Below are 13924 nucleotides of genomic sequence, written 5' to 3'. Positions count from 1 at the left end.
GTGTCCATCATGAAAGAGATTTCTCTGTCCGCCAAATATTTGAGGCTAATTTTAGAGGCACTGCACTAGTAAACACATCCAGGTCACATGAAATATCCGCAACACAAGGAACGTATTCCATCCCTGCCATGGCCCAGGTCTTCCCACAAAGCAGTAATTCATTGGCTAAATGTTCCAGCCACTCCAGCCAGACCACAGAAGTACGGCATGGTGAGTGCAGTCAGGAAAGTATATTGATTGTTTCTTTCTGACAATTATTTGTTCATAATGTCATCATGATATATCTGGCAAAACAGAGCTGTATGTACAGGGGAGTATAAGACTTGCCTGTGTCCCCCAACAAAAAGTTTAAATGCTACATAGTGATCCATATGTAAACCAGCCCCCCAAAAACATATACATGAATATAATGTGGGTATTGGCAGGACAGAGGAGGGGTAATGTGGCTCCTTATTGGACCCTCACAGGTTTCTCCCCTGAGCATGTCCACACTGCAGGTGTCACTACTGGGTGCTGTGCAGCTGGGGGTACAGCCAGATAAGCACAAAACTGTCGGACAGGGACCAACCCAAAAACCGTAGACCAAGGGCCCACTCTCAGTACTATTATTCTTCCTCTCCTCATTCAACCTCTATTCTCCTAGTCTTTTATTTACATATAATCTATTATTCCATCGATTTAGCCTCTTTGTTCTCATAGAGATACGGAATGGCCAATGAAATAGGCCAAATGTTTAGCAGCATGAGGGTCCACTGACACCTGAGCCCACCCAGAGTTTTCCTTGTATCCCGGTGGGCAAGTCTGACACTGCCCACAGATTACTGCTAATGTACACTGTATCTATTACAATTGCATTTTCGTCAACTGCCTCATTTCCTTCCTACACCTTCTGCATTTATCTCCTTGTCTACAGTGTGTATGTTGCGCTTGCTTCCCCCTCTTTGTGTTGCCTGTTAAAGAATTATTCTTGATACCATTGATATGTATAGGGAAATATAGGAAGGTCCGTATCTTTTACCCCCAGAAATGATAGAAAGCTGCTCTGTAAGGCAACCTGCAGTCCCGGGTTTGTTACTGAAATGTCCCAACTTTCTCTTTGATCTCCTGCACTAAACAGCCAGAAAAAGATATACAATGTTTCTAACTTAATTTGCTTTTGGCAGAGAGCCCAGAATAGATACTTTTGTAACAGTTTAAAAGGGAACTCCACAAAAACATAACTTAAAGGGGTTGTTCACCTTCAATGTACAAATCTTATGAAACCACTAACAATGCTCTCAATGTGTTATAAAAACCATTTTCCATAACAAAAAGTAAAAATGCCATTGTAAAAGCGAATTTTTATACCTATTAACTCAGTCCTTCTCCTGTCTCTCTGACCAGTTTTCTGAAGTGATGGGAGTGGCCTATTTTGAACCTGACACACCAAGAACTTCCTATATGATGACATCATCATGCCCAGGCTTTGCCCTTACTTGTTTCCTATTGGATGTTGATACTGCCCTCCTCCTAGTAATTTATTGGGTGCTTGTGAACTGTAACCGGTCACATAATTTGAATGGTCATTGGTTGATTACTCAATTGTAATGGCAGAGGTATAAACAAACCTGCCTTGCAACAAACAATCACACAGCCATGCAGACAAATACTGCAGAAAAGGAAGGAGCAACATTGTTCTCCCAATTCTGGCACTCTCCTTCTGCCTAGACTAAAACTGAATGTAGTGCCAAAGGGGTGCAACCTTTTCGGGGAATAAATACTGGCTTTTCTATATTTTTATCTTTTAATACCTTTGGCATTAAGCATAATGTCAGTTATTTACAAAATTGCAACAAAAACCAGCACTGACTTGCTTAGAAACGTATGTAACTTACACATCTAGCAGGGACAGTAGGGCTGCCACCTCACCCTTTTAAAACCAAACACATATGAAATCCACAGGCTGCATGGCTAATTATCAACTCATTTAGATGCTGCAGACTGAACTGATTTCTGTGCAGCCATGTATCATGCATCTAAATGAATTGCTAATTAGCCATGCAGCCTGTGGATTTCATATGTTAGGGTTTCCACCTCACCCTTTTAAAACCAAAGTGATTTTGTGCGCTCTCCCGGGGGGGGGGGGCGGTAATTTACCTAGGAAAACTATACCTTTTTTAAGTGTTCCACTTCTGGAACAAGATTTAGAGCTCTAAATACCAAAAAATTAAAAAGTTATATTTTTCATGATATAGGGATCTATACCAGAAAAATATTTTACTTTATGCACAAAAATTCAACTCATTTGGAAAGCCTCAAGCTCATACAAATAGTCAGCTGCTGAATAATGATTTTTTATGAGGTAAATACACAAAATAATACATGCCCCCCCCAAATAATATATTTCTGGAAAGTACAAGTGTCATCTCCCATAGTATCCATTTTAAAAATGATTTCTTTTTTCTCTGTAATAATAAAATAGTCGCTTGTACTTGAGCCCAACTAAGATTGGGTTTATTTCATGTTTACATGATTTTCTAGTAGACTTAAGGTATGAAGATCCAAATTATGGAAAGATCCATTATCCGTAAAACTCCAGGTCCCAAGCACCTCGATCCCCCCATCTGCACAGTTGAAGTCTCTGCAGCACACAGCCCACACTCCCCCTCCCTCCCTCCCACAAACTTGTAACAGTTTCTCTTCAGTACCTGAATGCTGCTCAAATTCCCCAGCACAGGAAGCAGTGGCAGATTGACAGCAGACATAGCCAATAGGAGTTAAGTTAGCTGCCAGTACAATGTGTGATGTCATATAAGGAAGAGGAAGTGAACACTGTAGTGTTTTTGGGGGTCAGTGACCCCCTCCCAGCACAGGGTCTGTGTGGAACTGAAGGATTAGTACAGGGACACTTCTGAGGTGAATATCTCTTGAACTGTACTTTTTCTGTTAACTATTTCTCTGGAAAAGTTTGTTCTATTCATGTGAACTGTTAGATTTGTCATTTTGTTACAAAGGTGAACAACCCCTTTAAGCTTTTTGAAAAGTAAACATAATTTCAAGCAACTTTGCAATATACATCAATTAAAAGATATGCAGACTTTTCATGATTTTTAATGGTTCCTTAAGCCTAGCCCAATGCTCTCCTGCTGATCTGTCTGACTACTTTGCTGAGCTGGCTGACTACTGTTACTTTGTATCAGCAACCATCTGTCCTCCAAATCCCACAATTCCCTGCACATGTGATTTCAATAAGGAAAGGAACATCACAGTGCAATGCATTGTGGGTTATGTAGTTCCTGCATGCTGTCTGTAAGTTGTGGAGAAGTTGTTACAATTTGTAACATCAGTGTTTAGTCCCTCCTTCCCTGCCAGGATTTCAAATGATGCAGAAAGAGAAGAATTGTTAAAACAGCTGGATTTTAGCATAGAAAATGGCATACTTTTTGAAGAAACAGGTCACAGAAATGTGTTCAAACTTTCATAACTTGCCAAATGTTGTAAAATGGGCATTGTCATTAGGGGGTGTGGCCACAAAATGGGCGTGGTCACAAATTTCCACCGCTGCCAAACTTTCTATTTCCATGTTGGGAGGTATGTTTTTCTTTTCAGAAAGTGCTTAAAGAACCAGTATCATCAAAAAAAATTTTCAAAAATTCGTTAGTACATAACGAAAAAATAACACCAACATAAATTAAAATTGAAAATAGCAAAGCCTTTATTAAGAAATAACTTACAGAAACTCCATTTCCTGTCCTCTTCAGAAAAGGCGACCATCCTTCCTGCAGCGCTCGATTTGTCCTCCCTGGCTAGCTCCAATATTCTACTGACAGCGTGTGAAGCGAGTTGAAGCTGCGGATCAAGACCCTGCGGGACCGACACATGAAGACTTTGCTGCTGTACGAGTGCAAGAAACACCCACGGGAAACCAACTGGTGCAGGCAGCCAAAGATGCAGGCAGTTTCCTGGGAGCAAGCGGTTCTCCTCCACAGGCAGCTGAGCGCTGAGGTGTCACCCGGCTGACTGAGAAGAGCACCTGGCAGAGCGACTTCAGGAAAAACTCAGGTTCCGGTTGAGAGAAGCAGTCCTGATTCCGGATCTCTGTCCCCATGCCCTCCGGGTTGCACACAGTTGATCCCAGTATCTCCACAGCTCAGTGCGAGGCAAAGGACGGGGGTGACTTACGGCCAGTCTGGAGCTGCCTCAGTGCAGCAGTGCAGCGAGTCGCCATCCAATTTGAGATGTGCGGGTGGTTCTGCAATAAATAAATAATCGGCTGTCTTGCGGTTTGCTTGTCCTTTATTTAGCGCCGCTTCCCACAAGTTTAGGAGGAATTAGCGAGCCCAGTGAGCACCTTGGGCAGAACAGAGTGGAGCTGCTGTGGATGAACTTGTGGGAAGCCGCTGGGAAGCTTGCTGTGAATCGGCACCGGTTCAGTCAGGCTGTAATGGATGCGTTGCCCTCCTCTACTCAACACTTCGTGTTTGCCCAACATTGCATCAGCGCAAGGTGCTCACTGGGTCGCTAATTCCTCCTGAACTTGTGGGAAGCGGCGCTAAATAAAGGACAAGCAAACCGCAAGACAGACGATTATTTATTTATTGCATAACCATGAGTTTCTGTAAGTTATTTCTTAATAAAGGCTTTGCTATTTCATACCTCCCAACATTTTGGAAGTAAAAAGAGGGACAAAAATTTTTTTCATATGTAGAGCAGCGAATTTTTTTGACCACACTCTTTCTGTGACCACACCCCCTAATTACCATGTTAATTTTACAAAATTTGTCAGGTTACGAAAGTCTGAAAATATTTCTCCTTATCTAAAGTGTGTTTTTGTGTCTGAAAAGTGTTACAAAGTATCTTATTTGCACCTACTAGCTGTTCTCTGCTCTCTGCTAAAAGCCAATTAAGTTAGAAACTTTGTTTCTTTTTCTCGCTGTTCAGTGCAGCTAAAAGAGGGACTTTTCAGTACAAATGAGGGATTGCGGGTTGAGCTGTCAAAAGAGGGACTGTCCCTCTGAAAAAGGGACAGTTGGGAGGTATGCTATTTTACATTTTAATTTGTGTTGGTGTTATAAAATTTGATGTTGCTGGTCCTTTAAATATTTGATGGGTACACCTTACTTATTTGTTGGCATTATTATTATCTTTTTAATACTTGAAGGGGAGACCAACAAAACACTTTCCAGCACACGATGACTAAATTAGTTAAATAATATTAGTTATTTGTCCTGATTGCTGGTTCTGATCCTTGAAACACTGCACCAGCAGCAATTTGTCTCCCTGATTTGTTAATCCGAGGCTTCTGCCGTTTCCAGAGTCAGAATCCACAGAATAAGTCCCATTATGGTATAGGTACCGGAAATGAGGCTTGAGACGCAAACTGTTGCGCTTGTGCCAAAAGCGTGACTGCTTCCGCTTCCAACCCCGTGTTGTGCGGAAATACGAGTCAGCAAGCGTCGCGGAGAAGTGATGAGCAGTGCTGTGTGATTGCTTTACTGAAAGGAAAGCGGTGGGTAAGTTTGTTCGAGATGCTGTAACCGCACCGCTGCCGCTTTATTCCTTCTTCCGCGCGTTGTATTGAGCCGCTGGGAAACATTTATATTGGGAAAGGATTTGGCCAATTTCGGCGCATAGTGTTACAGAGCAGGGGCGTGAGTATAAAGTCCCACCCTGACTTGCTACAATTTCTTACTGCTCCTCACTAATATTTCTATCCACATTATTTGCCAGTCTATTTTGGTTCTTTAGCCACCAACATAACCATTCATTTATTTATTTATATTATTTAATCCATGTTTTTATACCAGTACCCCCATATATACCCCCAGCTGGTCCCTATACCCCCAGCTGGTCCCAATACCCCATATATACCCCCAGCTGGTCCCAATACCCCATATATACCCCCAGCTGATCCCAATACCCCAAATATCCCCCCAGCTGGTCCCAATACCCCATATATACCCCCAGCTGGTCCCAATACCCCCATACACCACATATATATATACCCTGCCAGCAGCTGGTACCATTACCCTCACACACCACATATATACCCTGCCAGCAGCTGGTATTGTTATGCCACATACACCAAATATAATTGCCCCCCCCCAGTATGTGAAATGCAGGTGCTAACGTGTGTGCACAATAGCCCTTAGATAGAGTGTAGGCCTTGGGAAAAACTTCAGCTTTTATTTAACCTTTTCTCCTTTTCTTCTAACTTGCAGGGCTGGTCGGCCGTTTGAGAGAAATATTTAAAACATGGCACATTTGGAGAAATCCCATGAAAGTGTTGACAGGTAAGCAAGTTCTCCTGGAAGCAAAGGCATTTAGATGTGATGCTTTCATCAATCTGGATAGAGAAATGAGATAATATGTAACATATACTATTTTGGTTCTTGAGTCTATTTTGGGTATTGTATTTCTGTAACTTCTTGTAAGGCAAAAATGCAGCAGCTCAGTTTTATGTGTAAGCATTGAGTGTCATTATACACAAGGCTGAGAGCAGATGAATTGCGAGACTGAGGCTGGACCAGTTCTCCTCAATCTGAAAGACCTAATACATGGACTGTTGTCTGAAACTATCTGTGTGATCCTTTAGCTGAGGCATAGTTAGCTCTGCTGTAGTTTTTTATAAACAAGCTGCTTTTAGCCATGGGGCAGACATTCAAAACTGAAAGGAGAGAAGGCACAGGATACACAGCAGCTAAGAGATAAGCTCTATAGTATACAATGGTGTTATGTAGAGTTTGTCATCTACTGTGTATCCTGTGCTTGAATGGCTGCCCCCATGGCTACACAGCAGTTTGTTTATATAAACTGTTTCTGAAGCAAAAACATACGTTTTAACAATGCAGCGCAAAAGTACAATATATTGTCATTCCTTAAATCTCATGTTTTGTTGTTGCTGTTCCTTTAAGGACTGGCAGGTTGAATGGCTGTTTGCACAGTTTTGCTTTCTCCTTGCCCCTTTTCCTCTGTCTAAGCCTCACTCCTATAATAGAGCTGTGTAATCTGCTGAGGGAACAGGAGAAGCCAGTGGTTGAACAGTAAATGTACAGGGGCACAATTATCCCACCTTCTATATTGACTACAGCCTTCCGTTTTTGTCTGTATCTCTCCTAAGTTGCTACAAACTTACCCCTTGTATATATGTGAGGCTGTGTGCTTATTATGTATCTCTGCATATAGACCAGATATAGAGACTGGTGCCCCATAAAGCACGACTGGAAGGCTCCTAGTTAATCCAAAGGCTGCACCAGAGCAATGATATACTATGGGTTTGATGTAGTTCAGATCTGTCTCTTGCTTTGTCCCATTCAGGATTCTTCAGGATGGCCATAAAGTAAATACTTCAGGTGGTAAATATCCCTAGATGGCGATAATTAATATCTCTTAATAAAGAGGGTCTATTTAATGGCACAACATGACTTTTTTTTTTATATGCTGTAACTATACCTTTGAATGATCAGATTAGTGGGAGAACCAGTAGTTTCACAGCTAAGAAAAGGGTTCCTTTTATACCATATTTCCTGTACCAGGAGTTGAGGCCAGAATATACAGAGTTAAGTCACTTGGGTCTTGCTATTGTGCTGCATATGCTGCAGGGTCAGTGTTTCATCTTTATATGGATGTCTCTATATCTATACAGGTATGGGATCTGTTATCCAGAATGCGCGGGACCTGGGGCTTTCCGGATAACAGATCTTTCTGTAATATGGATCTTCACACCCTAAGCCTACAAGAAAATTATTTAAAAATTAAATCCAATGGGCTGGGTTTGCCTCCAATAAAGATTAATTATGTCTCAGTTTGGACCAAGTACAAGGTACTGTTCTCTTATTAAAGCGAAAAAGGAAATTATTTTTTAAAATTTGGATTATTTGGATAAAATCGAGTCTATGGGAGATGACCTTTCCATAATTGGGAGCTTTCTGGATACCGGATCTCCGGATAACGGGTCCCATACCTGTATCTATGGTTGTATAAATCAATAACAGACGAATGGTAAGAGACTGGAGAGAAACAAAGATTTTGGCCAACAGAGCTTACAATCTTAGTGACCTGTACAAAAGAACTGAACAGATTCCTTAGTTACTATGGCTTGGCTAAAGAGCTTACTGTTACTGGAAAAGTCTGTAACCTGCAGCTTCTTGGCTGGTGACCCCTAAAGGAACCGTAACATCAAAAAATGTTTTTAAAATATAATGCAGTGTTGCCCTGCACTGGTAAAACTGCTGTTTGTTTCAGAAACACTACTATTGTTTATATAAATAAGCTGCTGTGTAGCAATGGGGGCAGCCATTCAAAGGAGAAAAGGCTCATTGATGTTGAAAACAATGTAACATGTTCTGTTTCCCTTTTTAGGTTCATCTGCATTTATCCAGCTTACTTAAATAGCAAGAAAACTATTGGTGAGGGAAGACGCATTCCTGTTGAAAAGGTAAGGAAGCCAAGCACACTAGTGATGTGCGGGCTGACACGATACCCGCGGGTTCTGGTCGACCTCGCACAGCCCTTTGAGGGTGCGGGTTGAGCTCTTCTGCTTTCCCCGCCAGCCACCTTCAGGGTTCCGGTTTCCGCGTCTGCTTGCCCCGCCCCTTTTGTGACTTCATCGACAGGGCGGGTCTATAAAAGGACCCCGGAAGTGCGGGCTGGAGCAGGGCGGGTTAGGGTCGGGTGCAGGTCAGGAAAACCCTGACCCGCACAACACTAAAGCACACCTATATTATATCATGATGGTAAGTTAGAGTGCTATGGCTGGCAGCATGGGTCCCAAGTTATTACTATGATTATTATGTATTTTTAAAATGTCAACATATTGCACAGCGCTGTAAGTTCCCCCATTAGCCGACACTTGGTGCACGTGGCAGTTGCTGGTGGGCAGTGTACCAGTGGCAGCTTAGTCAAAAGTTACACACTGAGGGGCAGGTTTATCAAAAACCCATGTTCTATTCATTCCTAGAGGATTTTTCGAAACCTATTTACTAGTGGGTGAAAGTTCACTATTTGTTAAATCCATTTCTAAAAATCCCATGGGAATAAATAGAACATGGATGAGTTTTTCTGTGGTCAACTCTGATCTCATATTTTCTCAAACCTGACACTGATTCAGTAATACCATCAAGTGGGGAAGTAAATTAAGGACAAATATATATATCCCTTCCTAAACATTTCCATAAGGCAAATTCACAGGGTAAAATAATGATATAAAAAAAATTGTAGTGGCCCTTTAAAGCAACAGTAACGTCAAAACATATGTGTTTTAAAGTAATAAAAATGTAATGCAGTGTTGCCCTGCACTGGTAAAACTGTTTGCTTCAGAAACACTACTATTGTTTATATAAATAAGCTGCCGTGTAGCAATGGGGGCAGCCATTCAAATGAGAAAAGGCTCAGGTTACACAGCAGATAAGCTCTGTAGAACATAATGGTGTTATGTTATCCATTTTTTAACCTGTGCCATAGTCTATTTCCAATTTCCACCATTGCTACACAGCAGCTTGTTTATATTAATTATAGTAGTGTAATTTTTTGTTGTTACTGTTCCTTTAAGCAGAGTCGAGAGGTAGTGGGAAGTGTGTGTGTGTTGTGTAGCTCTGAATATACTGCATGAATGGAACATACACCTGTCCACTAATCTGCTTTCTATTCTGTTTCCACCCAGGCTGTGCAGAACCCGACCTGTTTGGAGATTGCAGATATATGTCGTGCCAACAAGCTGAATGTAGTTGTGGAGGTGACACTTGAATTCTTGTTGTGTCTTATGTTGTGAGCTGTGTTGTGAATTACGCTAATGCCAATGTTTCTCCTGAGCAGGGGGATAAAATGTACACTCGGGAGTGGAACAGAGATGCTCAGTTCAGGGGCAGAGTCCGGGTGCAGCTCAGAAACGAAGACGGAACTACTTGCGTGGAGAAACTTTCATCAAGTAAGCCTGGCACCAGTGATCTTCTGAGACAATATGCAGTTGGTTTTTATTTTAGATTTCTGGCTTTCAGTTATTTAGCTTTATAGTCAGCAGCTTTCCAGTTTGCAAAAAAAAAAAAGCAATAGGAGAGGGGCTGAATAGAAAAGAAAGTAGCAGTGCATGTGTAGCCTTGCAGCGCGTTTGATTATTAGATGGCGTCAGTTAGTGGAATCAGAAAAAGCTAATATTATTTATATAAAAGAAAAATGCAGGCCAACTACAAGTTAACTTATGAGTAAACCACCTCTTTAAAGGGGAAGTAAAGTCTAAAATAGTATAAGGCTAGAAATGCTGTATTTGTATACTAAATATAAACATGAACTTACTGCACCACAAGCCTAATCAAACAAATAATTTATGCTTTGAAAGTTGGCTACAGGGGGTCACCATCTTGTAACTTTGTTATACATCTTTGCAAGAACAAGACTAAGTGCACATGCTCAGTGTGGTCTGGGCTAAATTATCAAAACAGCACAAGTTTATTTAATACCTGCCAGAAGCCGATACAGCAAGACTGATTAATAATCCGAATATACAGACTGCACTGCTCCTGTGTTGTCATGTAATCTAATGTGGATTTTATAGTCTTTGTATTGTTTTAATACAAACTTTCCAGAACCAGTGGCTGCAGTAAAATAATCCTCCAAATAGAATCCCAGTTTATCTGTTTAAATCTGGCTCCATGATCTTTGTCCCTGTAGCTGGAGCTGGAAACAGTAAAGGCAAAAATAAAATCCAATACAAATCTCTACACAGTCTTCCTTTAGAGGGAAACAAAGCTGCTTGAGTTCTGCATGGCTGGGGCGGGGCTCCCCCTGCTGTTCATAATTATGATTGTTTCCCTGCTCAGCAGTTAGGGACTGTCTGACAATTCCTATCCACAGCAGTAAATGAAGGGAGAATTTCACTGCATACAGTCAGGTTTCTTATAAAAATGGTACAAATCTTAAAGTATATTAGAGATTTCTTTTTCATTAAAGAAAGTAAAAATGGGAATTTTATTTTGTTTTGCCTATACATGCCCTTTAATAGCCAGTATCAAGATGTAGTTTTCACATCTAAATGTACAGTGTAGGATCATAGGGCATTTTATTCCTAACCTGCTGTTCAGTATAGGAAACATACGATCATATAAGGGAAGGATGGGCTGATAGCAGTTTATCTATGTGACCAAACCCTAATATTAAAGGAAAATAGAGTACTGGTGGTTTATTTGTCTAAGCTGTGCTGTGTTTCAGCGCTCTCATTCAGAAATCTTTCCCTTTGGCTGTAGGGAAAGCTGTAATGCTCCGAGTAGCAGAAGAAATCCCAAAGCTGAAGAGCAGAACACAGAAGAGTGGAGGCGGAGAGCAGAGTGCACAACAGGGAGACGGTGGGAAGAAGAACAAAAAGAAGAAGAAATGATTTGTCTGCAATAGACATTGAACTGAGTGTGAGTGGTGCCAGACTCATGGGGAACCTAACGCTACATTTACATTTCTGAAAGTAACACGTTTCAGAGCTTAGAAGTGCTTAGTAAATTCAGCTCTGTTTGATTTATAAAGGCTCATCTGAACAGAAAATCCTGAGTTTATTTTCCAAGAATCCTTCTCAGAATAAAAGCAACGTAATGTTCATCACACGTATAATAAAGCAGCAAGACGCAATCTGTTCAACTCCAACCCTGACTTTTGTTTTTATTGCAGCAAACAAGGCCTAGGAACACCCTATGGAAATACTATTTCCACTAATGCAAGGTTTTTTTTTTGTTTATCAGAAGGCAATGGGTTTACAGTTAACCATCACTAATCCATGAATGAACCCAGTTTCACAAAGGAATAAACCATAATTCAAAATGTGTGAAGTTCTCCGTGTTTTGAAGAGATGAATAGTAAGTTGGAAATATGACTGAGCATTTAGCCACTCAAGAAAGAAGTTAGTTGTAATACTGTTTTGTATCCCACAAGACTGATTGTGTAACCTTTACTGGTGTTCCTATGCATTAAAATGGCACAACCCAGACACTGACTGCTCAGCTCTGTTTAAGATACAGGACTCTTTGGTCTCCTCTGCTGGTTTCACCATAGTCATGACAACATGCAAGGTTCAGAGTTAGATATATTTATACTGTAGACTAAATGAGTAAGAAATATCTTCTAGATACACCTTAAAGGGCATGTAAAGCCAAAAAATAAAATCCCATTTTTACTTTCTTTAATGAAAAAGAAACCTATCTCCAATATACTTTAATTTAAAAATGTGTACCGTTTGTATAAGAAACCTGACTGTATGCAGTGAAATTCTCCCTTCATTTACTGCTGTGGATAGGAATTGTCAGACGGTTCCTAACTGCTGAGCAGGGAAACAATCATACTTATGAACAGCAGGGGGAGCCCCCGCCTTACTTACCAGCCATGCAGAACTCATGCAGCTTTGTTTATGACGTTGAGCGTGTGCACTTAAGCTGGCCATAGACGCAAAGATCCGATTTTCGGACCATGTGTGGAGAGTCCCGACATTTTTCGTACGTCGGAGATCGGTCGTTTGGTCGATCGGACCGGTTAGAATATTTCTGTCGGCTGCCGATAATATCTCTGCGTGTATTGCCGATCGTACGATTTTCAGTGGGAGACTGTCACTAGTGTTGTCAGACATAAGTATCGTACGATTGCTGTCAGGGGCAGAACATTGGGTGATCTGTTCTTATTTGATCGGAATGGTAAAGACTTTGATCTGAATGGTTAGTGGAGGGTCGGGAGATGGGAAAGTCCGATCGTACGTTGATTCGTACGATCGGATCTTTGCGTCTATGGCCAGCTTTAGTCTTAGTCTTGCAAAGATGTTTAACAAAGTTACAAGATGGTGACCCCCCTGTAGCCAACTTTGAAAGCATAAATTATTTGTTTGATTAGGCTTGTGGTGCAAAAGTTCATGTTTATATTTAGAATACAAAATACAGCATTTCTAGCCTAATTCTATTTTAGACTTTAATGGGGTTATGTAATTAGAGGCACCAAGTTTGCCCGGGGCAGTAACCTATAGCAACCAATCAGCAGGTAGAATTTCCTGGTCACATGTTTAAAAGCAAACATCTTATTGGTTGCTACTGGTTACTGCTCCTGGGCAAACTTAGTGCCTTTTATTACATGTGAGGGTAAGAATCTTCTCACAGGCTGCCTGTATTGTTATATTGCACTGGACTTGATTATGACACATATATAGGGCTCAGAATAGGGAAATATGGAAGAATTCAGAAGGAAGGTTTTATGCCAATGCATGTGTAACCAGGTGACCAAAAGAAAGGGTGAAAAAGCATCTTTTTGCCTTCAATTAATCCTCAGATGTGAGTGCCAGGGGAAGTAATACTAAAGACTGTTTTATCTGTTTAATAAATATTGCTGTCAGATCCTGAAAGCTGCATTGACAGGCCATATACTCCATTTCCTTAGTCCAGCGGCCATATTGGAACTGAATAAAGAGAGAAGGCGCACCCTTAAATTGAACTACGGGGTGCTAATCCATTGGTGACTTCCCATAAGGGTCTCCATAGCGAATTGCAAATATTAAAAATAATGGGCTTACCTTATTATTTTCCATTATTTTTTATATTTTCTTATTTTTTCTTCCTTTTGTATTAAATGTATTTGTTTTTCAAATCGGGTGTGCTATCCATTATTATTTTTAATATTTGCCATATTGGAGCTCACAGTGGAAAGGTATTTACTTGTGATTAGTAAGATATGAAGTCTCTGGGGCAAATTTACTAAAGGGCGAAGTGACTAACACTGGCGAAAATTCAGCAGCGTGATGTAATTTCGTTACTTTGCCGATTTACTAACGGTCGCTGGCGTAACTTCACTAGTGAAGGAGATAGACTCTAGCGGTACTTCGCTCCCCAACGCCTGGCGAATTTGCGCTCTGGCGAATGTAACTACACAAATTCATTAAGATGTGGATTTTACTGAATGTTACCTCTTGCGCCAGACTTTTCTTCTCAGACCA

The 13924-nt window shown here is 41.0% G+C and overlaps 1 protein-coding gene across 3 annotated transcripts; it reads left to right on the top strand.

Annotated features, from left to right (window-relative positions):
• Window positions 1-5340: 5340 nt before the first annotated feature.
• Window positions 5341-11942, top strand: srp19.S (signal recognition particle 19kDa S homeolog). 3 transcript variants are annotated; one of them, XM_018244319.2, is made up of 6 exons: window positions 5341-5492; window positions 6201-6272; window positions 8341-8416; window positions 9641-9712; window positions 9793-9904; window positions 11217-11942. In XM_018244319.2, the coding sequence occupies exons 2-6, from the start codon at window positions 6235-6237 to the stop codon at window positions 11345-11347; spliced, it is 429 nt and encodes a 142-aa protein (XP_018099808.1). In that variant the 5' UTR covers window positions 5341-5492; window positions 6201-6234; the 3' UTR covers window positions 11348-11942. The 3 variants fall into 3 exon arrangements, with proteins under 3 accessions (XP_018099808.1, XP_018099811.1, XP_018099810.1); XM_018244322.2 differs by having other exon boundaries at window positions 5397-5488; XM_018244321.2 differs by having other exon boundaries at window positions 5435-5630.
• Window positions 11943-13924: the final 1982 nt, after the last annotated feature.

The sequence above is a fragment of the Xenopus laevis genome, chromosome 1S, assembly GCF_017654675.1.
Source record: "Xenopus laevis strain J_2021 chromosome 1S, Xenopus_laevis_v10.1, whole genome shotgun sequence".
NCBI classification, from domain to species: domain Eukaryota; kingdom Metazoa; phylum Chordata; class Amphibia; order Anura; family Pipidae; genus Xenopus; species Xenopus laevis.
The sequence above is the reverse complement of the archived record's forward strand: the minus strand, read 5'-3'. Positions and strand labels throughout refer to the sequence as shown.